General features: G+C 56.6%; 1 protein-coding gene across 1 annotated transcript; it reads left to right on the forward strand.

The window, feature by feature from the left end:
* Nucleotides 1-2634: 2634 nt before the first annotated feature.
* Nucleotides 2635-4008, forward strand: PHYSODRAFT_321198 (hypothetical protein; the record flags this gene model as incomplete). Its single annotated transcript, XM_009516371.1, has 3 exons — nt 2635-3120; nt 3161-3775; nt 3853-4008. 3 exons carry the CDS (start codon nt 2635-2637, stop codon nt 4006-4008), a joined length of 1257 nt encoding a protein of 418 aa, XP_009514666.1.
* Nucleotides 4009-22349: the final 18341 nt, after the last annotated feature.

The raw sequence follows: 22349 nt of genomic DNA on the forward strand, positions 1-22349 counted from the left end.
GTGCGTCGACTCCCGGAGTCGACGCGAAATTCCTTTTCGCAGCGCCGGTTCCCGGAACCGTCGCGACTTTAATACCTCGACGCCACCCATTGGCGGAGACCCCCATTGCGGAGGGTGCGTCGGCTCCCCGAGCCTACGAATCGAATTCGCCCGAGCCATCGACTCCCGGAGTCGACGGCGTTACGTCACCTTGGCTCTTATTATTGGCCAGACCTGATCCAATCAGATTCGCGTCAGCCTCCACGGCTGAGGCGTGTGACTCGCCTGCGTCATCCGTGCCCCTTGAGGTCGGAGACCCTTCCTGATTCGCTGAAAAGCGGGTGTCGATCTCCGAGATCAACACAATTTCTCCTTCAGCCGTCGGCGGCAACGCCGACGCTAGCTGCTCTTGCGCGCGTGCTCGCGCGCCCCCAGGGCGTTCCGGGACAGCGGCATTAGGCGCTGTCTCGAGTGGGGAGTCGCGCGCACCTGTCGGTGCGTGCGTAGCGGCAACAGGGTCATCGCTCACTGTTCCGAAGCGCACTCTCGTGCGCTTCTCCCAATCGATGACCGGATCATGCCGTGCAAGCCACGGCATGCTCAATACAATGTCAAACTTATCGTCCAGATCCAGGACGATAATGGTCTCGACAAACTCTTGGTCTTCACACGTGAAGCGCACGCGTACCATGCGCTTCTCGGTCTTCACGACGGCACCCGTTGCCAGTCGTACTTCCAACATACTTCGAGGTATCATTAAATCCTCGAAGTCAAGCCTTGGTAGACTTCGCAGTCGAACAAAGTTCTTCGACGCGCCAGAATCTACCAAAGCACGGAGAGAGCCACTTGCTCTCATCGAGTCCACATTCAGGATGACAAGGTCAGGCTTGTCATCTTGGTTCTTGCAGTGAGAATGAACCTCACTGGGGGCTGCAGTCCTCAGTGTCGCGTGTCCAAGGTCGACACGCGGAACTGCATTGCCAGTAGGGCACCCCGCGCCTACTGGCGTCCAGCGTTTTTTGTTTGGTTGCGACGGTGCCCGGCACCGCCGCGATAGCCACCCTGCTGGTGCACGGGGACCGTGCACTCCCGAGCAAAGTGACCGACTCTACCACAACGGTAGCATCGCACATTGTTTCCCTGCGACTGCTGGGGTCCAACAGTTGCAGCACACGAGAGGTCCATGGGTAATGGGCCTCCCGTCCTCACTACCGGGCGTGGCTGTGGCCTCGGCACATGTGCATGCAGCTTAGTCTGCCGCAGGCTAAACTCCTCCTGCATTGCAAGAGTAATTGCAGCTTCGAGAGTACTCGGGTACTCACGGAAGAGATAGGTCTTCACAGGCCCATCTCTCAGCCCCTTCATGAACGTGACGACGTTGGTCGCCTCGTCGATCGGATTGGTCACGATGTTCAAGACCAAGTACCGTGCTCTCTGAGCGTAAGCATGGACATCATGCTTGCCCTGCTGCAGGTCGAGGAACTCCGCCCTCGACCGGAACTCGTTTTGCGGTGGCTCAAACGCTTGTCTGAGCTCTTCCTTGAAACCCTCGTATGTGCTAAAGCACGTAGGATCCGAGAGTCGGCGTCCATACGCCCAACTTCTTGCGCGTCCGCCAAGACATGACATGGCGAACGCAACCTTCGACAACGGGTCGACGATACGTCGAGCCGCAATGGCTGTGTCGAGTTCGACAGGCCAACGGAGGAGAGGTTCACCCTCTCTTCCGACATAGTTGCTCACATTGAGCTTCAGCGATTGCGCGCGTGGTGTCGCCCCGGACGACACCGCGGTAGTAGCAGCAACATCGCGTTGCTCCTTCAGGATGAAACCCAGAGCAACACCGTGTTGCTCTGTCGGCGTTAGCGTACACAGCATCGTAGCTACAGCCGCCTCACCAATGACCGTTGACAGTCGTTGGAGGGCCTCCCACTCTGGATCCGACAGGTGGGGACAGTCAGCGCGTGCAACGTGAGTTGCAGGCGTAGTGGAGCTTTCCATGGGCACCTCTGTATCCATGGGAAGGTTCTCAGCTCCGCGTTCGTGCGGTGACGTACGAACTCAGGTAGTCGGTCGTTGGACGGACTACAAAGTGCTACCAGGTGTAATGGGCCTACTTTGGCTCACTACTTTAGCTTACACGTGTGCGCGTGCATGTGAGGAAGCGTAGCTTAGTTTAAATTAGAGTTAATTATACTCGGGCCTCCGAGTATAGATTAATCTAAATAAACGATCCAAATAATGTTTTTGGGTTAAAATGAGAACTGCTATTTTTGTTTTATGCTTTCTGACTTCCTCTAAATGTAATATTCTAAGATAGGAATCTGCCAACGGCTGGTTGGCAGAATTCCAATGCTATGCATGTCGCTCATTGGCTAAAAGATGCTGCTCTCAGCCAATAGGAATCCTAAGTCTCTATGGACCACCCGTCGTGGTGGTCGTAAATGTATGTAGCCTTTGGTGTGTCTACACCAAGGTCGAGAAAGTCTTTCGAACCTCTAACAGACGTCGTATCTGTTAAAGTCACAAGTGACTGTAGCCACTTGTGCGTGTAACCCTAAGGTTAGACGCGCCGAGTCACGGCACGTCAATCAGGAAATTGACCATTCGTCAATTCTTCACGTTGGGAGAAAGAAAACTCGAGCTCATTCCGCAATGAGCTCGCCGCAGAAGAAGACCGCCGCCGCAACAGAGGGTAACCTCTCTGTTGCTCAGTACCATGAGCGCCAGCAGGCAAAGCGCGACGCGCTCGCTGCAAAGGCCGCGTCGGGGACAACTCAGTCGGAGATTGTCCTCGAAGGTTCCTCTGTAGTCAACGACGCCGTTGACTACGAAGACGACGACGTGGAGATGGTAGAGAGTGAGGCCTCTTCTAGCAAGCGCAAGGAGTCTATCGACAGCGATAGTCTCGACCCGCATGCCGGGTCGAGACGCCTTCGTGAAGGAGACGACTCGGACGCTTCGAGCTCGAAGCGTTCGCGCGGCGAGAGCGACACTCCGCTCTCTGCTGCTGGGGCTTTAAGCTCCCCGCGTGAGGTGGCCCCTTCAAGCTCTCCGCGCGCTGCTCAGTCAGCGCGCGATCCGTGGATGCCGTCTGCGTCAGAGATCGCAGACCGTGTGGGCAACACCGTGCCTCCAAATGTACGTATGCAGCGGGATCCACGATGATGCTGTGGCGGAGGAGCAGCACTTTGATCCGTTAACGAATCAAAGGCGCGATTACTATATCGAACTCTTTCACGCGCTCCGATACTTCTCCAGCAAGAAGACCTCTTCTCGCAGCAAAGTGCCTGAGTGGCAGGCACTTTGTCAAAGTTGGAATGCTTTTGTTGAGAACTTCAACAAGAAGCCGGTTGCTTACCGTGAGCGGGTTAAGCATGCCCGTGAGCGCTTCGAGACATTCTCGACGCGCGGGAGGCTGGAGCAGCTCCCCAGATCCTCTGTGGACGCTGGTATTCCATGCGCTGTGCCTGAAGGCCATCAGTGCACGTTGTGTCTTCCGGGTGCGGCGCGCTTCAGCGACCGCGACCTAAACGGGTACACGACGATTCGTGTACCTGCGAGTCTCAAGGATCTCCGTGCCAAGTTCTTGGCACGTGAGAAACGCGACGATCGTGGGGCCTCGCGCGCTGTAGGTGACCACAGCGCTCGCACTACCTTCGCGTCGGCAATGCGTGGTGAGCTTCGTACTCCCTCACCATTTCCGGAACGTCCTGCAACAGGACGTCCCGTGGCTCCCATGTATCTGGTGGGGCGGAAACCCTCTCCAACGAATACGATAACGAACCGGCTGCCGGTTCGTTTTCGGGATACTATGGTTCACAATACGCTCAACAATCCAGCGTGTTGAGCCGCGGGCGTCGCGGATCGGAGGCGGCGGTGGTGGGAACACGCCCCGGGTATTGTCAACCTGGGGTTGACCTTGGCCCGACGCTCGAGGAGCGGGTCGCTGCTGTGGAGCAGCTTCAGAGCCGTGAGTTTGCCGCTCTGAAGCAGGAGATGGCGACCCTGAGAGCTCAAGTTGCTTAGACCTCGCAGACCGCGTCGGACATCTCTGTCGACGCGGGAGGTCGCGTCGCACGCTTGGCCCAGCGCGTTCACGCGCTGGAGCAGAGGTTCGCTCCTGCTGGGGCTTCCGCTTCGGGCCAGCCGAGCTAGGTGGCTCGTGCTGCCGGTATGGCTTCAGCCGCCCGACGTAAAAGGTCGGATGGAGGCGCATGCTAGATGGAATATCTAGCGTGTAGGCGTTGTCATGCTGTGCCAACACCGTGAACGGCCCGATGAAGCGCGGAGCGAGCTTGCTCGCCCCGAAGTCGGAAACTGCATGTTTAGGCAGGTTTTGAGTTGCTAACAAAACCAATGAACCCTTATTGAATTCATTAGTGTTGCCCCTACCAACATTGTCTGCGTTCAGCTTCTGTCGGTCGACAGAAGCTGCGATAGCGTCTTGGACAAACCGAATGACGGCTTGTCTGCGCTGCACGAAGTTGATTGCGTCCGAGCTGAACTCGTTCAGCTCGTTTCTAGCAGTAGGCCCGGCCTCTGCGTTCGTCTTCGCGGTGTCTGTGCCCTGCACAGACCCGTTCTTCTTCTTCTTCTTCTTTTTGCTCTTGTCGGCGTCTGTGCCCTGCACAGACGCGTGCTTCTTCTTCTTGTTGCGCGTAGTCGCGGCTGACACTGTGCAAGTATCAGCGGCATTCTGCGGCTGCTGTGTTGCTGTCGTAGATCCTCCCCCACTTAAGGAAGGAGCCACCATCCCGAGTAGACTCGGGAGGCGTGGGTGCCTGATGGCATTCACGTAGAACGGTGTATGCCCGGTCGAGGCATGCACCGAGTTGTTGATGGCGAACTCCGCCATCGGCAGGCACTCGCTCCAGTGTTGGAACGAGTGAGCGTAGCTCTTAAGCACGTCTACGAGTACGCGGTTCACGCGCTCGGTCTGCCCGTCCGTCTGCGGATGGTCCGCAGTCGACATCGAAAGTTGACTCCCAAGAAGTGTAAACACTTCTTGCCAAAGGTGTGCAGTGAAGCGCGGGTCTCGGTCCGACACAATGTCGATCGGCATGCCATGGTGTTTGAACACCATGTCAACGAACAGACGCGCCGTCTGTTTCGCAGTCACTTCAGCGGGTACTGCAGCAAGATGTACCATCTTGCTGAAGCGGTGAACAAAGACCACAACGCCCGTGTTCCCCTGGTTGTCCGGGGGAAGACCGAACACGAAGTCCAAAGACATGGACTGCCAACACTCCCGTGGAGTTGGTAGTGACTGCAAGGGAGCCTGCGCGAAAGGCGCAGGCTTCACACGTTGACAAACCTCGCAAGCACGGACGTACTTGCGCACCCATTTATACTGGTGGGCCCAGTAGAAGTCTCGCGTGAGAAGAAGGTATGTCTTCTCACGGCCCGGATGCCCCGCAGTCGGCGCATCGTGATACTCGTACATGATCCTGAGTCGCAGGTCATGGTCATTGGGCACGACAACGCGGTCCGCGTTGTCGTCGACTGTACTGTAGAGTAGTAACCCGTCGTGCACCCGATAACGGTGTGCACGAGCACGAAGATGCTTCGGCAGCTTCTGACGAGCTTTGTCAGAAGGCGCTGAGCCGTAGGCCAGCAAGAGCTTCGCGTCCGCGTCGTGCGCGTACGCGACCTTCACGTCGTCCAACAGTGACGACGTTGGGGTGCTCGGGGGAATGCACGGTCCCCGTGCACCAGCAGGGTGGCTATCGCGGCGGTGCCGGGCACCGTCGCAACCAAACAAAAAACGCTGGACGCCAGTAGGCGCGGGGTGCCCTACTGGCAATGCAGTTCCGCGTGTCGACCTTGGACACGCGACACTGAGGACTGCAGCCCCCAGTGAGGTTCATTCTCACTGCAAGAACCAAGATGACAAGCCTGACCTTGTCATCCTGAATGTGGACTCGATGAGAGCAAGTGGCTCTCTCCGTGCTTTGGTAGATTCTGGCGCGTCGAAGAACTTTGTTCGACTGCGAAGTCTACCAAGGCTTGACTTCGAGGATTTAAAGATACCTCGAAGTATGTTGGAAGTACGACTGGCAACGGGTGCCGTCGTGAAGACCGAGAAGCGCATGGTACGCGTGCGCTTCACGTGTGAAGACCAAGAGTTTGTCGAGACCATTATCGTCCTGGATCTGGACGATAAGTTTGACATTGTATTGAGCATGCCGTGGCTTGCACGGCATGATCCGGTCATCGATTGGGAGAAGCGCACGAGAGTGCGCTTCGGAACAGTGAGCGATGACCCTGTTGCCGCTACGCACGCACCGACAGGTGCGCGCGACTCCCCACTCGAGACAGCGCCTAATGCCGCTGTCCCGGAACGCCCTGGGGGCGCGCGAGCACGCGCGCAAGAGCAGCTAGCGTCGGCGTTGCCGCCGACGGCTGAAGGAGAAATTGTGTTGATCTCGGAGATCGACACCCGCTTTTCAGCGAATCAGGAAGGGTCTCCGACCTCAAGGGGCACGGATGACGCAGGCGAGTCACACGCCTCAGCCGTGGAGGCTGACGCGAATCTGATTGGATCAGGTCTGGCCAATAATAAGAGCCAAGGTGACGTAACGCCGTCGACTCCGGGAGTCGATGGCTCAGGCGAATTCGATTCGTCGGCTCGGGGAGCCGACGCACCCTCCATAATGGAGGGCTCCGCCAATAACAGGCGTCGAGGTGAAGATGGCGTGTCGGCTCCGGGAGCCGACGCTGCAGGCGGTGCGGACGGTTGCAAACGTTCCGCACCGGAAAAACTTGCATGCTGACGTGCAGCCCGGCTGCACGACGAAGCGCCGGGCGACCAAGCCGGGCTTGAAGTCACTCGCCCGCGGGATAAACCCGCCGGCGGTACTGAAGAAGAACACCTGTCCACGGCTGGGCCTGGACGAGGTCAAGAACCAAGCGGAGCCGGGCTCCGCAAAACAAGAAGACGGCGCATGCGAAGGTCGCTGCGCAAGTCTCGGTCTGGGGCCGAGACGCTACAAGGAATGTCTGCCGGGCAGACGGAGGCTGAGAAGCCGGACGTCGAGACGTTGAACGTCTTGACGCGTACCTGTGCCGGGTTCCGGTACAGGGAGATGACCCTCGCTAACCCTCCAACGCAAGCGTCGGAGTTGACTTCGCTTCCAGTCATGAGCTGGAAGCGCTTCGCGCGTGACTTGCACGATGGACGCATCGAGCAAATATGTATTCTCTCGGACGCCGAGAGAACGAAGAGCGAGAATGAAGAACTGAGGCAGTTCTTCATGGAGACCACCACTGAGAGCGAGGACACTCTCAGTGCGAAGACGAAGAAGGAGTACTTTGAAGAGCAGAGCTGGGACTCGCTGAAGACGAGTCCCTTCTACGAGATTCTACGGGAGCACGCGGACGTGCTTCCGGAAGAGATCCCTGCGGAGCTTCCGCAGGACAAGGGCATCCAGCACGAGATTGATCTCGTACCGGGCACGAAGTACTGTGTCACGCGGCAGTGGCCACTGCCGCGAGAGCAGGTCAAAGGGATCGACGACTTCTTCGAAAGTCGTCGCAAAGCTGGACAAGTGCGGGAATCGAAATCCCCGCACAGTGCTCCGACGTTCTGTGTCAAGAAGCCACGGGGCGGCTGGCGCATCGTTCATGCGTATAACAAGCTGAACGATGCGACGATACCGGCGCAGACGCCGATACCTCGAAAAGATGTTATCATCGATTCGATGGCCAGGAGCACTATCTACAGTGCTCTTGATCTGCGCGATGGGTTCTATCAAATCCTCATGCGTGAGAGCAATATCCCTCTCATGGCAGTGAGCACGCCGAGCGGCATGCTCTGGGAGTGGCTAGTGATGCCGCAGGGTCTGAAGAACGCCCCTGCGATCTTCAACAAGTGGGTGACGCACTTGTTGCGCTCGGTGCGCGACTTCGCACCGAGCTACTTCGACGATGTGTTCGTCCACAGCCGAGCTGCGGACGGGATGAGCGACGTTGAGATGCACAAGGTGCATCTCCGGAAGCTGCTTGCGCTCATGCGCAAGCACAAGCTCTATGCGAACCTGAAGAAGTGCATCTTCGGGGCGAGCGAGATACCCGTGCTCGGGTGTCTCGTTGGGAAGAACGGTGTCCGCCCTGACCCTGAGAAGGTCAGAGTGATCAATTAGTGGCTGACACCGTCGAACGTCAAGGAACTGCGGCAGTTCCTTGGCTTGGCCACGTAATTGTGCAAGTACGTGAAGGACTGCTCGGGCATGATACGCCCGCTGTCACAGCTCCTGAAGAAAGACGCCGAGTGGGTTTGGACTGCTGAGTGTCAGCAGGCCTTCGATGCAGTCAAGCGGGGCTTGACTGAGGCGCCGATCTTGGCGGTGGCCGACCAAGATCGCCCATTCCACGTTGGGTGTGACGCATCCGACTTCGCAATCGGATGTGCGTTGATGCAGCACGATCACGAGGGTCGTGATCGTGTCGTCTACTACCAATTGCGTCAGCTGAAGCCAGCTGAGCGCAACTACCCGGTACATGACAAGGAGCTCCTTGCCATGAAGTACGCACTCGCGAAGTTCCGAGTGTATCTACTCGGAAGCAAACCGTTCGTGATCTATACAGACCACGCCTCGCTGCGGACGGCTGTGAAGTCGCCGCACATCTCGCAACGGATGGCGAGATGGCTCTCATTCTTCGCAGAGTATAACTTCCGGGTTGAGTACAAACCCGGAAGACTCAATGTGGTGGCCGACGCGCTCTCGCGTCGACCTGACTACGCCACGACTGATGCCGACGTCAATGCCATTGATGCCATGCGATAGCCTGAAGTGGACTTGCGGTCGGCGAGGTCGCCGGCCCAGTCCGCGTCCGAGTAGCCACGAAAGTCGATCTTGTCGCCCGGCTTGAAGCAGATCCCATGCGTCTTGGTGCCTTGCAGGTAGCGAAAGATACGCTTGACCGCAACCCAGTGTTCCTCTTGGGGGTTCTCCATGAAGCGCGATACATAGCCAACGGCGTACGCGATGTCTGGGCGCGTGGCGGTCATCAGGTGCATCAGAGCACCAACAGCTTCGCGAAACGGAGCGTTCACCTTGGTCGCCGCGTCGCTTGGAACCAGTCGAGTGCTCATGTCCACCGGACTCACCACGGCCTTGCACTCGTCCATGGCGAAGCGCTTCAGGATGTCGTCCACGTATCGCCGCTGGCACATGGTCACGCTGCCGTCCGGGCCGTCCACCAACTCGATCCCAAGAACAAACGCGCACTTGCCGCTGTCGGTCATCTCGAAGCGCGTCTTCAGGTCGGTCTTCGTGCGTGCGATCAGCTCGGGCGAACTCCCGGTAATCAGTACGTCATCCACGTACACCAGTACAAGCACGCAGTGACCGTCCACCACCTTGATGTAGAGGCACGGATCGAAGGCCGACACTTGGAAGCCGATGGAGCACACGAATTCGTCGAAGGTCTCGTTCCACACTCGCGAAGCTTGCTTGAGACCGTAGATGGCCTTCACCAGTTCCAGGCAGTCGAAGTCACCATCCAGTTCGACGCCTTCCGGAACCACGCAGAAGACCACCTCCTTCATTATCCCGTACAGGAATGCTGTCACCACGTCGAGTTGGTCGAGGGGCCAGCCAAAATACTTAGCAATCGCGATCACCATGCGCAGCGTCACATACTTGACCACGGGCGAGAACGTCTCGGTGTAGTCAATGCCGTACTTCTGCTTGAAGCCCTTGGCCACGAGGCGCGCCTTGTACTTCTCGATCGAGCCGTCCGCTTTGCGCTTGATCTTGAACACCCACTTGGTATCGATGGCGCGTTGTCCGTTAGGCAACTTGGCAGCTCGAAACACACCACGCAGTCGCATCGACTTGAGCTCCGCGCGGATCGCTTTGCGCCAGTGCACTTGATCAGGACCGTTCACAGCCTCTTGGAACGTCGTCGGCTCCGATAGATCGGCTGCTGCTTCCACAGCGTTTGCACTGGCACGCCAAAACACTGGAGGCGTCGAGTCGTCGTCTTCATCTTGGTCCTCAGACTTTTCTTCTTCGTCGGGGTCGGCTCGGCGCGAGGAGGATACGTCCGGCGCACTTGCTTCTTCTAAGCCAGCTCGGTGGCGAACGGGGCGCGATCTTCTGGCAGTGTTGTCGTCGCCACTCGGTCGGTACTTGCGCTTCCCCGCCTGCTTGAAGCTCGTTTGGCGCGGTCCATCGTTGTCGTCCAGGTCCAGCGCGTCCAAGTCCAGCACAGCATCATCGACGTCTTCATCCGAAGTATGCGTCGAAAGTCCAAAGGTCGACTCATTGAAGTTGACATCGCGACTGATAACCACCTGCCCCGCCTCGATGTCATAAACTCGATACGCCTTGGACACTTCTTCGTAGCCGAGGAACAGCCCGGCGCGAGCCTTGGGGTCCCACTTGCGCCGTCTTTCCTTCGGCGTCAGGATGTACGTCTGGCATCCGAACACACGCATGTGCTTCACACTCGGCTTGGACTTGTAAACGATCTCGAACGGAGTCTTGTGTTCGATCTTGGGTGATGGCAGACGATTCTTCACGTAGATGGCTGTCATGGCCGCCTCAGCCCAGAAGCTCTTGTCCAGCTTGGCGTGATGCAGCATGCTGCGGCCAATCGTGACGATGGTCCGGATGGCGCGTTCTGCCGTGCCGTTGGTCTGGTGCGCGTACGGAACCGTGGTTTGCTGCTCGATGCCTTCGACTTCGTAGAAGGCCTTGAGCGAGTTGGTCGCGAACTCACGGGCTCCGTCGTGCCGCACAAACTTGACCTTCTTGCCGAACTGCGTCTGCACCTTCGTGACGTACATCTTGATGCAGTCCTCGCTCTCCGACTTGGCACGCAGGCAGAACCCCTTCATGCATCCGCTGGCTTCGTCCACGATCAGCAGCAGATACTTGCTGCCACCCAGTGACTCTTCTTCCATGGGGCCGCACACGTCGAAGTGGAGCAGCTCGAACGTGTCGTAGTGACGCTTGTCACGGCTGCTTGGGAACGGCTTCTGGACCATTTTCCCTTGCTGGCAGCCGCGACACACGCTTGGTCCACTCGACTTGGAAGGTGCCTTCGCGTCCTTGATCATGTTGTTGTCGACCATCTTGCGAAGCACCTCCACCGGAGCGTGACCCATACGCGCGTGTAAGTCGACCGTCTTCCCACTGGTCGCCGCATTCGCCGATCGCTGAGGCGTCTGGAGCCAGTAGAGTCCATCCACGAGGTTTGCCGTCGCCACCACTAGCTTGGAGCCCTTGTGCGCAATCTGCATCTTGGTGCTGTCGAACACGACTTGGAACAGACCACTCTTGTTGATCTGTGGCACCGAAAGCAGATTCTTGCTCATGCTTGGGACGTACAGCGCGTTCTTGATCTCGATGTCGCGCTCGTCGCCGTTGGGCAGAACCACTCGTTCCACGATGGTCCCCACACCCATGATGGCCGCCTTGTTGCCGTCGGCCACCGAAAGTTCGCCTTCATTCCGCTCAATCAAATGAGCGAACTTGGCCTTGTCGTTGCAGATGTGGTGCGTTGCGCCGCTGTCGACCGCCCACAACCCGGACACATTCTTGCCCGTCGAAATGCCACACTCCAGTGAGACCGCGAACGCCACTCGATCATAGCCGTAGTCGTAGTTGTAGCTGGCGTCGTCGTTCCTCCACTGGGCATTGTTGGCCCCGCGTCCACGGCCATTGCCATTGCCGCCGCGTCTTGGGCCCCGATTCTCGTCCTTCTGCTTGGTCCAGCACTTGTCAATCGTGTGCCCCAATTTCCCGCAGTACGTGCACTGGCGAGACTCTCGGTCGGTGTTGAACGCCTTGGCCGCATTCTCCGTCTTCACCGTCGCCGTCTTCTCGCCTTGTCTCTTGATGTGTTCATTCGTCAGCACCTTCACGACGTCTTGCGATCGTAGTTCAGCGCTGCTCATCTCCAAGTTCAGCACGACGTTCTCGTAGCTCTTGGGGAGGCTGCGCAACAGGCAGATCGCCACGTCCTCATCCTCCATCTTGGCGCCGATGCTGCTGAGCTTGGCGCTGATGTTGAGGACCTCGTTGCAATGATGCAAGACGTTGCCGCCTTCCGACATCTCCATGCTGAAGAGTTGGCGCTTCAGGTAGATGCGTCCAGCCTTCTGCGAACCACCGTACAGCGTCTTCAGGCGCGTCCACGCAACCCACGCTTCCTCGCAGTCGTCGACCACATGGTGGTAGTCCGCGTCCATGTGGAGCAACATCAGTCCGAACGCGATGTTGCTCGACTTGACGTAGTCGTCCTTGGCCCGCGAGTCCGTGAAGCTCGGCGTCGTCTCGCGGTTCACGACATGCCACGTCGACTTGGTCAGGAACACGCCACGCATGTAGCGGTTCCACGTCGCGTAGTTGTCCCCGTTGAACTTGTCAATGGAGACCTTGGTCGAGGCGTCTTGGGCAGAGGACATGGTGCTTGGGCTCATAACCTGATGGAAGGTATGGATCTTGGACACGAAGCTCTGACGAAGCGGAGGGAGGGACGTCGCAGACGGCGGGACCGGAGCGAAGGCACTTGAGGGGTAGAATGAAGATTCGAAAGTGATTGAATTGTTGGAGCTTACACCCTACTGTTATAGACACGCGACCCTGCGTCCTATCACCTAGTGCATCTAATCAACCATCACTCACCGGTGTTCATCCAATCATCCTACTCGTCTAATCATCGGTGGCGTAAACAACTTACCGTAATCACCATAATCAACGTGGGTTCGGATTGGACCGGTTCGGGTTAACCGGTTAATGGGTACAACTGGTACACAGTACCCAAGACCAGCAACCCTCAATAAACCCGGAGTCGCCACGCCGGATGCCACCAAAATCTCACACATAATTCGGTGCACCCACTTTCCTTCTTGAATAGCCAAGCTTAGAGCAATGTACTCAGCTTCACTCGTAGACAGCGACACACTTGACTGCTTTTTGGAACCCCACGAAATCGGTCCCCCGATGGGTTGAAAGAGGTATCCCGAAGAAGACTTGCGATCACTGACGTCACCGGCCTAGTCCGCATCAGAGTAGCCGCAGAATCCAACATCCTTTCCGGGTGAAAAGCGAATTCCGTGCGACTTGGTGCCTTGAAGGTAGCGAAAAATACGCTTGACTGCAGTCCAGTGCTCAACTTGCGGGTTTTCCATGAAGCGCGAAACGTAGCCGACAGCGAAGGCGATATCCGGGCGAGTCGAAGTCATCAAGTGCATGAGTGCGCCGACTGCTTCACGAAAAGGTGCGTCCAATTTTGTCGAGGCATCACTCGCAACCAACTTGGTACTTAGGTCGACTGGACTTGCAGCTGGCTTGCACTTGTCCATACCAAAATGCTTCAAAATGTCGTCGATGTAGCGTCGCTGGCACAAAGTCACACTGCCGTCCGCGTGTTCGACCACTTCGATGCCGAGAATAAATTTGCACTTGCCACTGTCGGTCATCTCAAACCGCGACTTTAGTTGGCGCTTGACGTCGGCAATCATGTCGGTGGAGCTTCCGGTCACCAGCACGTCGTCCACATAAACCAGCAGTAGCACACATTGTCCGTCGGCAACCTTGATGTAAAGGCACGGATCATTGGCCGAAACTTGAAATCCAATGGAGCGAACATACTCGTCGAAAGTCTCGTTCCATACTCGCGAAGCCTGCTTGAGCTCGTAAATTGCCTTCAGCAACTCGATGCAGTCGAAGTCATCATCCAGCTCAACGCCTTCAGGTAACGAACAAAATACCTTCTCCTGCATAAGTCCATACAGGAACGCAGTCACTACGTCGAGCTGATTCAGCGGCCATCCAAGGAAGAACGCGATCACCATTCGTAGCGTGACGTACTTTACAACGGGCGAAAACGACTCCGTGTAATCGATGCCATATTTCTGCCCGAAGCCCTTCGCGACCAAGCGAGCCTTGTATTTTTCGACAGAACCATCGGCGTTGCGTTTAATTTTGAAGACCCATTTCGTTCCAACAGCACGTTGACCAGTGGGCAATTTTGCCGCGCGAAGACGCATCGCATCGACTTCAACTCCGCGCGAAGTGCCTTTCGCCAGTGGACTTGGTCGGGACCGTTGACTGCATCCTGAAACGTAGCTGGTTCTGCGGCATCCGTCGCCTCAACCGGATTTGCACTCGCACGCCAAAACATCGATGGTGTCGAGTCTTCATCGTCGCTGTAAGCTGATTCACGGTCCGATTGCGCAGTGTCGTCCGGGGCACTTGCTACCTCCAGACCCGCACCACGCCGGGGACGTCGAACCTTTTCGCGCACTTCAGGGTCGGTACGAGGTTTGCGTTTTCCGGCCTGTTTGATTTCGGGGACGGCATCGCTAAGGTCCACATCATCGAAGTACTCCACCGTGTCGTCGACTTCATCGTCCGAGTAAACTGCAGGACCAAAACGGTTCTCGTCGAAAGTGACATCGCGAGATATCACAATCTTCCCCGCCTCGATGTCATACACCCGATAGGCCTCGACCGCTCTTCATAGCCCATGAAAATTCCTTCACGAGCTTTCGGGTCCCATTGCGTCGCTTTTCTTTCGGCGTCAAGACGTACGCTCTGGACCCGAAAATCCGCATGTGTTTGATACTTGGCTTCGATTTGTACACGACCTCGAACGGAGTTTTGCCAGCGACCTTCGGGGACGGCAATCGGTTCTTGATGTTAATCGCAGTCATCGCCGCCTCGGCCCATACGCACTTGTCCAATCCATCATGATGAAGCATGCTGCGTCGGATGGTCACAATAGTATGGTTTGCGGGTTCTGCAGTGCCGTTGGTTTGGTGCACGTACCGAACGGTAGGTTGCATGTCAATACCATGGTCGTCGTAAAACAACTTGAGCGAGTTGGTCGCGAATTCTTTGGCTCCATCATGGCGCACAAACTTCACCTTGGCGTTGAATTGCGATTCCACCTTTAAAATAAATTTCTTCAGGTAGCCTTCGCTTTCCGACTTGGCACGCAAGCAGAATCCGGTCATGCAGCCACTGGCCTCGTCGGTGATCAACAGCAAATACTTGCTACCGCCAAGCGAATCTTCTTCCATCGGTCCGCAAAGGTCGAAATGAAGAAGTTCGAAAGGCGCGTACTTGCATTTGTCGCCGATGCTTGGGAACGGCTTTTGCACCATTTTTCCTTGTTGACAGCCGCCACACACCCCGGAATTCTTCGACGTTTCAGGCAGACTCGCGTCAGTGATCATCTTCGTTGACACCATTTTTCGCAGAACATCAAGTGGGGCATGGCCCATGCGCGCATGTAAGTCGACACCATTTACCGACACCGAAGCCACAGAGTTCGCGCTGACGTTTGGGACGCGGAGCCAGTAGAGTCCATCGTTAAGGTCGGCGACGGCAACAATTTTCTTCGACTTTTTCAGCGCAATGTGCATCCTGGTGCCGCCGAACACCACTTGGAACCGGCCCAACTTGTTGATCTGCGGCACCGAAAGCAAATTTTTGTTCATGCCCGGCACGTACAGCGCGTCTTCGATCACGATCTCACGTTCATCACCGTTCGGTAAAGTAACACGTTGGAGAACGGTTCCGACACCCAAAATCCTGGACGAGTCTCCGTTAGCGACCGTAAGCTCGCCCTTGCCACACAACTTGATGTCGGCAAACTTGGACTTGTCATTGCAGATGTGGTGTGTGGCACCACTGTCGATTGCCCATGTGTCGATGAGCTTCTTCTTCGTCGAACATCCACACTCCATCGATATAGCGAACGCGATGTAGTCGTCGTTGCTGTGGTGTGGTAATTCCACTAAAATTCTCTTCTACCAAAACGTATTAGAGACACCAACAACACGCTAACCCGCAAAGGTAAGCGCTTATTGGATCAAAACTTGAAGACCAGGAACGATCCCTTACACCGGGTCGGTTGCAAGCGCCTCTGTGTACCTTAGGTTATCTTCGGTCAGCCCAAAAACCTGTACCACTAGCCACGAGCTAAGGCTAGGATACTATGTAGCGCTTTCGCGCAACCCCACTGCAGTCCCTCAGAAAGGAAGGGTACCGGCGTGTTAGGCCTTATACAGGGGGACCAAGGTAAAACCTCGGTAGGTAGACTAATACACTCAGGGATACTCTAATCCCACAAATATATACTGAAGGATACTCTAATACCGTTCCTGTCTCTCCGGCCACGCCAACTCTTGGCGCTGCCAAGGAAACTCTCGGTCAATGCACGATAAGCTCCCCGACAGGCATCCACACGCAGCCGAGCGTGTCCAGGCACTACAATAAGCTAGCTACACTTACCGAAGTCGGACTTGACCCTAGTTGGCTTTGGGGGAAGACTGTCTTTTTATTACTGAGTTTTCTGAGGCCTTGGGGGCCTCGTTCTGGTCATTCTATGATGAGTCCTATGTCCCTATACAAATATCTAGTGTGAACGACCGCAATGAGGCGATCCCGGACACATCAAATGACGACCGCGGCTACACTAATAAGTGCGGTCGAAGTACGTAACTAAATGCATCTGTACCAAAAAGTAGGCACCATGATGCCTCGGTCGGGGTTGTATTAGGACCCGACGAGGCTCCGGCCACTAACCGCCACTCTAACGAGGATAATGTCGTCAGCTTAACCAAAGCAGCCACTTCCATCTCGCACTTGGCTGCTCCTTGATTGAACCTTGATTCTCGGGCGACGGGCGATCGCTCCGGTAATCTCCATTTTCCGATACCTCATTGCCATCATCGCGCCACTTCACAGTGTTCGCACCGCGACCAGCCGCGTCGTGCATCTCGGTTTTCGTCCTTCTGCCTGGTCCAGCACTTGTTCACGATGTGCCCCAGTTTTCCGCAGTAGGTGCAACGGCGGGAGTCGCGCTCAGCACTAAACGCGTTGGCAGCGTCTTCAGTTTTCACTGGCGCAGTCTTCTCTCCCTGCCTCTTGATGTGCTCGTTCGTAAGCACCTTGATCACGTCGTGCGTCTTCAGCTCCGTTGCGCTCATCTCCAAGTTGAGCACGACGTTCTCGTAGCTCTTCGGCAGACTGCGTAGCAAGCAGATCGCCACGTCCTCATCCTCCATCTTGGCACCGATACCGTTGAGTTTGGCGCTGATGTTAAGGACTTCGTTGCAGTGGTGCAGAACATTGTCGCCTTCCGCCATCTCCATGCTGAACAACTGCCGCTCCAGGTAGATACGACCAACCTTCTGCGTGCCGCCGTACAGCGACTTCAGCTTGGCCCACGCGATCCACGCATGCTCGCAGTCCGCAATCACATGGTGGTAGTCAGCACTCATGTGCAGCAGCATCAGACCGAGCGCCACGTTCGACGTCCGGTTGTACTCATCCGCGGCGCGAGTGTCCGTGAAGGTCGGCGTCGTCTCCCGCTTGACAGCGCTCCACACTGACTTGGTCAGGAACACGCCACGCATGTAGCTGCTCCACGTCGCGTAGTTGTCACCGTCGAACTTGTCGATGATGGCCTTGGACGAAGCGTCAGGCGCAGAGGACATCGTACTTGAGCTCATAACCTGAAAAAGGTCGAGCGGACTTGGACGTGAAGTTGTTGAACACTTGTTAAGAAGTTGGAATGTTTGGAAGTGAGACTTAATTTTGAAACGTTAATGCTGCCGCTCATCTAATCAATCTGCTCATCCAATCACCCAGCTCGTCTAATCAAGTTACCCTAATCATAGAATAATCACAGAATAATGGATTGGGCTTAACCAGTAAAACCGGTTACCTGCAACACGCCCCTCAATCTATGAACACTCGTGAACCCCAAGTGCGGCGATGAGTTCCTTGTGGCGAGGTCCAGAGAGAGCATTGGTCAAGATGCCCGCCAACATGGTCGCAGTTTCACGGTACTCGACGATCACTTCACCGCGCTTGACTTCATCGCGGATGTGATGGTACTTGATGTCGATGTGCTTGGCGCGACCGTGGTTCACTGGGTTCTTCGTCATCTTGATGCACGACTGGTTGTCTTCGCGGATCATGAGTTCGGGTCCAGTCTCATTAGCGGCCGCCAGAATCTCGCATAGCAGGCGATGAATCCACTTGCCTTCTTGGATAGCCAGACTGAGCGCGATGTACTCCGCTTCATTGCTTCTTGCTTCCCCAGCTCACAGGCGCACTCATGAGCATGAACGTGTAGCCTGAAGTGGACTTGCGGTCGGCGAGGTCGCCGGCCCAGTCCGCGTCCGAGTAGCCACGAAAGTCGATCTTGTCGCCCGGCTTGAAGCAGATCCCATGCGTCTTGGTGCCTTGCAGGTAGCGAAAGATACGCTTGACCGCAACCCAGTGTTCCTCTTGGGGGTTCTCCATGAAGCGCGATACATAGCCAACGGCGTACGCGATGTCTGGGCGCGTGGCGGTCATCAGGTGCATCAGAGCACCAACAGCTTCGCGAAACGGAGCGTTCACCTTGGTCGCCGCGTCGCTTGGAACCAGTCGAGTGCTCATGTCCACCGGACTCACCACGGCCTTGCACTCGTCCATGACGAAGCGCTTCAGGATGTCGTCCACGTATCGCCACTTGCACATGGTCACGCTGCCGTCCGGGCCGTCCACCAACTCGATCCCAAGAACAAACGCGCACTTGCCGCTGTCGGTCATCTCGAAGCGCGTCTTCAGGTCGGTCTTCGTGCGTGCGATCAGCTCGGGCGAACTCCCGGTAATCAGTACGTCATCCACGTACACCAGTACAAGCACGCAGTGACCGTCCACCACCTTGATGTAGAGGCACGGATCGAAGGCCGACACTTGGAAGCCGATGGAGCACACGAACTCGTCGAAGGTCTCGTTCCACACTCGCGAAGCTTGCTTGAGACCGTAGATGGCCTTCACCAGTTCCAGGCAGTCGAAGTCACCATCCAGTTCGACGCCTTCCGGAACCACGCAGAAGACCACCTCCTTCATTATCCCGTACAGGAATGCTGTCACCACGTCGAGTTGGTCGAGGGGCCAGCCAAAATACTTAGCAATCGCGATCACCATGCGCAGTGTCACATACTTGACCACGGGCGAGAACGTCTCGGTGTAGTCAATGCCGTACTTCTGCTTGAAGCCCTTGGCCACGAGGCGCGCCTTGTACTTCTCGATCGAGCCGTCCGCTTTGCGCTTGATCTTGAACACCCACTTGGTATCGATGGCGCGTTGTCCGTTAGGCAACTTGGCAGCTCGAAACACACCACGCAGTCGCATCGACTTGAGCTCCGCGCGGATCGCTTTGCGCCAGTGCACTTGATCAGGACCGTTCACAGCCTCTTGGAACGTCGTCGGCTCCGATAGATCGGCTGCTGCTTCCACAGCGTTGGCACTGGCACGCCAAAACACTGGAGGCGTCGAGTCGTCGTCTTCATCTTGGTCCCCAGACTTTTCTTCTTCGTCGGGGTCGGCTCGGCGCGAGGAGGATACGTCCGGCGCACTTGCTTCTTCTAAGCCAGCTCGGTGGCGAACGGGGCGCGATCTTCTGGCAGTGTTGTCGTCGCCACTCGGTCGGTACTTGCGCTTCCCCGCCTGCTTGAAGCTCGTTTGGCGCGGTCCATCGTTGTCGTCCAGGTCCAGCGCGTCCAAGTCCAGCACAGCATCATCGACGTCTTCATCCGAAGTATGCGTCGAAAGTCCAAAGGTCGACTCATTGAAGTTGACATCGCGACTGATAACCACCTGCCCCACCTCGATGTCATAAACTCGATACGCCTTGGACACTTCTTCGTAGCCGAGGAACAGCCCGGCGCGAGCCTTGGGGTCCCACTTGCGCCGTCTTTCCTTCGGCGTCAGGATGTACGTCTGGCATCCGAACACACGCATGTGCTTCACACTCGGCTTGGACTTGTAAACGATCTCGAACGGAGTCTTGTGTTCGATCTTGGGTGATGGCAGACGATTCTTCACGTAGATGGCTGTCATGGCCGCCTCAGCCCAGAAGCTCTTGTCCAGCTTGGCGTGATGCAGCATGCTGCGGCCAATCGTGACGATGGTCCGGATGGCGCGTTCTGCCGTGCCGTTGGTCTGGTGCGCGTACGGAACCGTGGTTTGCTGCTCGATGCCTTCGACTTCGTAGAAGGCCTTGAGCGAGTTGGTCGCGAACTCACGGGCTCCGTCGTGCCGCACAAACTTGACCTTCTTGCCGAACTGCGTCTGCACCTTCGTGACGTACATCTTGATGCAGTCCTCGCTCTCCGACTTGGCACGCAGGCAGAACCCCTTCATGCATCCGCTGGCTTCGTCCACGATCAGCAGCAGATACTTGCTGCCACCCAGTGACTCTTCTTCCATGGGGCCGCACACGTCGAAGTGGAGCAGCTCGAACGTGTCGTAGTGACGCTTGTCACGGTTGCTTGGGAACGGCTTCTGGACCATTTTCCCTTGCTGGCAGCCGCGACACACGCTTGGTCCACTCGACTTGGAAGGTGCCTTCGCGTCCTTGATCATGTTGTTGTCGACCATCTTGCGAAGCACCTCCACCGGAGCGTGACCCATACGCGCGTGTAAGTCGACCGTCTTCCCACTGGTCGCCGCATTCGCCGATCGCTGAGGCGTCTGGAGCCAGTAGAGTCCATCCACGAGGTTTGCCGTCGCCACCACTTGCTTGGAGCCCTTGTGCGCAATCTGCATCTTGGTGCTGTCGAACACGACTTGGAACAGACCACTCTTGTTGATCTGTGGCACCGAAAGCAGATTCTTGCTCATGCTTGGGACGTACAGCGCGTTCTTGATCTCGATGTCGCGCTCGTCGCCGTTGGGCAGAACCACTCGTTCCACGATGGTCCCCACACCCATGATGGCCGCCTTGTTGCCGTCGGCCACCGAAAGTTCGCCTTCATTCCGCTCAATCAAATGAGCGAACTTGGCCTTGTCGTTGCAGATGTGGTGCGTTGCGCCGCTGTCGACCGCCCACAACCCGGACACATTCTTGCCCGTCGAAATGCCACACTCCAGTGAGACCGCGAACGCCACTCGATCATAGCCGTAGTCGTAGTTGTAGCTGGCGTCGTCGTTCCTCCACTGGGCATTGTTGGCCCCGCGTCCACGGCCATTGCCATTGCCGCCGCGTCTTGGGCCCCGATTCTCGTCCTTCTGCTTGGTCCAGCACTTGCCAATCGTGTGCCCCAATTTCCCGCAGTACGTACACTGGCGAGACTCTCGGTCGGTGTTGAACGCCTTGGCCGCATTCTCCGTCTTCACCGTCGCCGTCTTCTCGCCTTGTCTCTTGATGTGCTCATTCGTCAGCACCTTCACGACGTCTTGCGATCGTAGTTCAGCGCTGCTCATCTCCAAGTTCAGCACGACGTTCTCGTAGCTCTTGGGGAGGCTGCGCAACAGGCAGATCGCCACGTCCTCATCCTCCATCTTGGCGCCGATGCTGCTGAGCTTGGCGCTGATGTTGAGGACCTCGTTGCAATGATGCAAGACGTTGCCGCCTTCCGACATCTCCATGCTGAAGAGTTGGCGCTTCAGGTAGATGCGTCCAGCCTTCTGCCAACCACCGTACAGCGTCTTCAGGCGCGTCCACGCAACCCACGCTTCCTCGCAGTCGTCGACCACATGGTGGTAGTCCGCGTCCATGTGGAGCAACATCAGTCCGAACGCGATGTTGCTCGACTTGACGTAGTCGTCCTTGGCCCGCGAGTCCGTGAAGCTCGGCGTCGTCTCGCGGTTCACGACATGCCACGTCGACTTGGTCAGGAACACGCCACGCATGTAGCGGTTCCACGTCGCGTAGTTGTCCCCGTTGAACTTGTCAATGGAGACCTTGGTCGAGGCGTCTTGGGCAGAGGACATGGTGCTTGGGCTCATAACCTGATGGAAGGTATGGATCTTGGACACGAAGCTCGGACGAAGCGGAGGGAGGGACGTCGCAGACGGCGGGACCGGAGCGAAGGCACTTGAGGGGTAGAATGAAGATTCGAAAGTGATTGAATTGTTGGAGCTTACACCCTACTGTTATAGACACGCGACCCTGCGTCCTATCACCTAGTGCATCTAATCAACCATCACTCACCGGTGTTCATCCAATCATCCTACTCGTCTAATCATCGGTGGCGTAAACAACTTACCGTAATCACCATAATCAACGTGGGTTCGGATTGGACCGGTTCGGGTTAACCGGTTAATGGGTACAACTGGTACACAGTACCCAAGACCAGCAACCCTCAATAGAGTGCGCCGACTGCTTCACGAAAAGGTGCGTCCAATTTTGTCGAGGCATCACTCGCAACCAACTTGGTACTTAGGTCGACTGGACTTGCAGCTGGCTTGCACTTGTCCATACCAAAATGCTTCAAAATGTCGTCGATGTAGCGTCGCTGGCACAAAGTCACACTGCCGTCCGCGTGTTCGACCACTTCGATGCCGAGAATAAATTTGCACTTGCCACTGTCGGTCATCTCAAACCGCGACTTTAGTTGG

This window comes from Phytophthora sojae (genome assembly GCF_000149755.1).
Source record: "Phytophthora sojae unplaced genomic scaffold PHYSOscaffold_1, whole genome shotgun sequence".
NCBI lineage: Eukaryota > Oomycota > Peronosporomycetes > Peronosporales > Peronosporaceae > Phytophthora > Phytophthora sojae.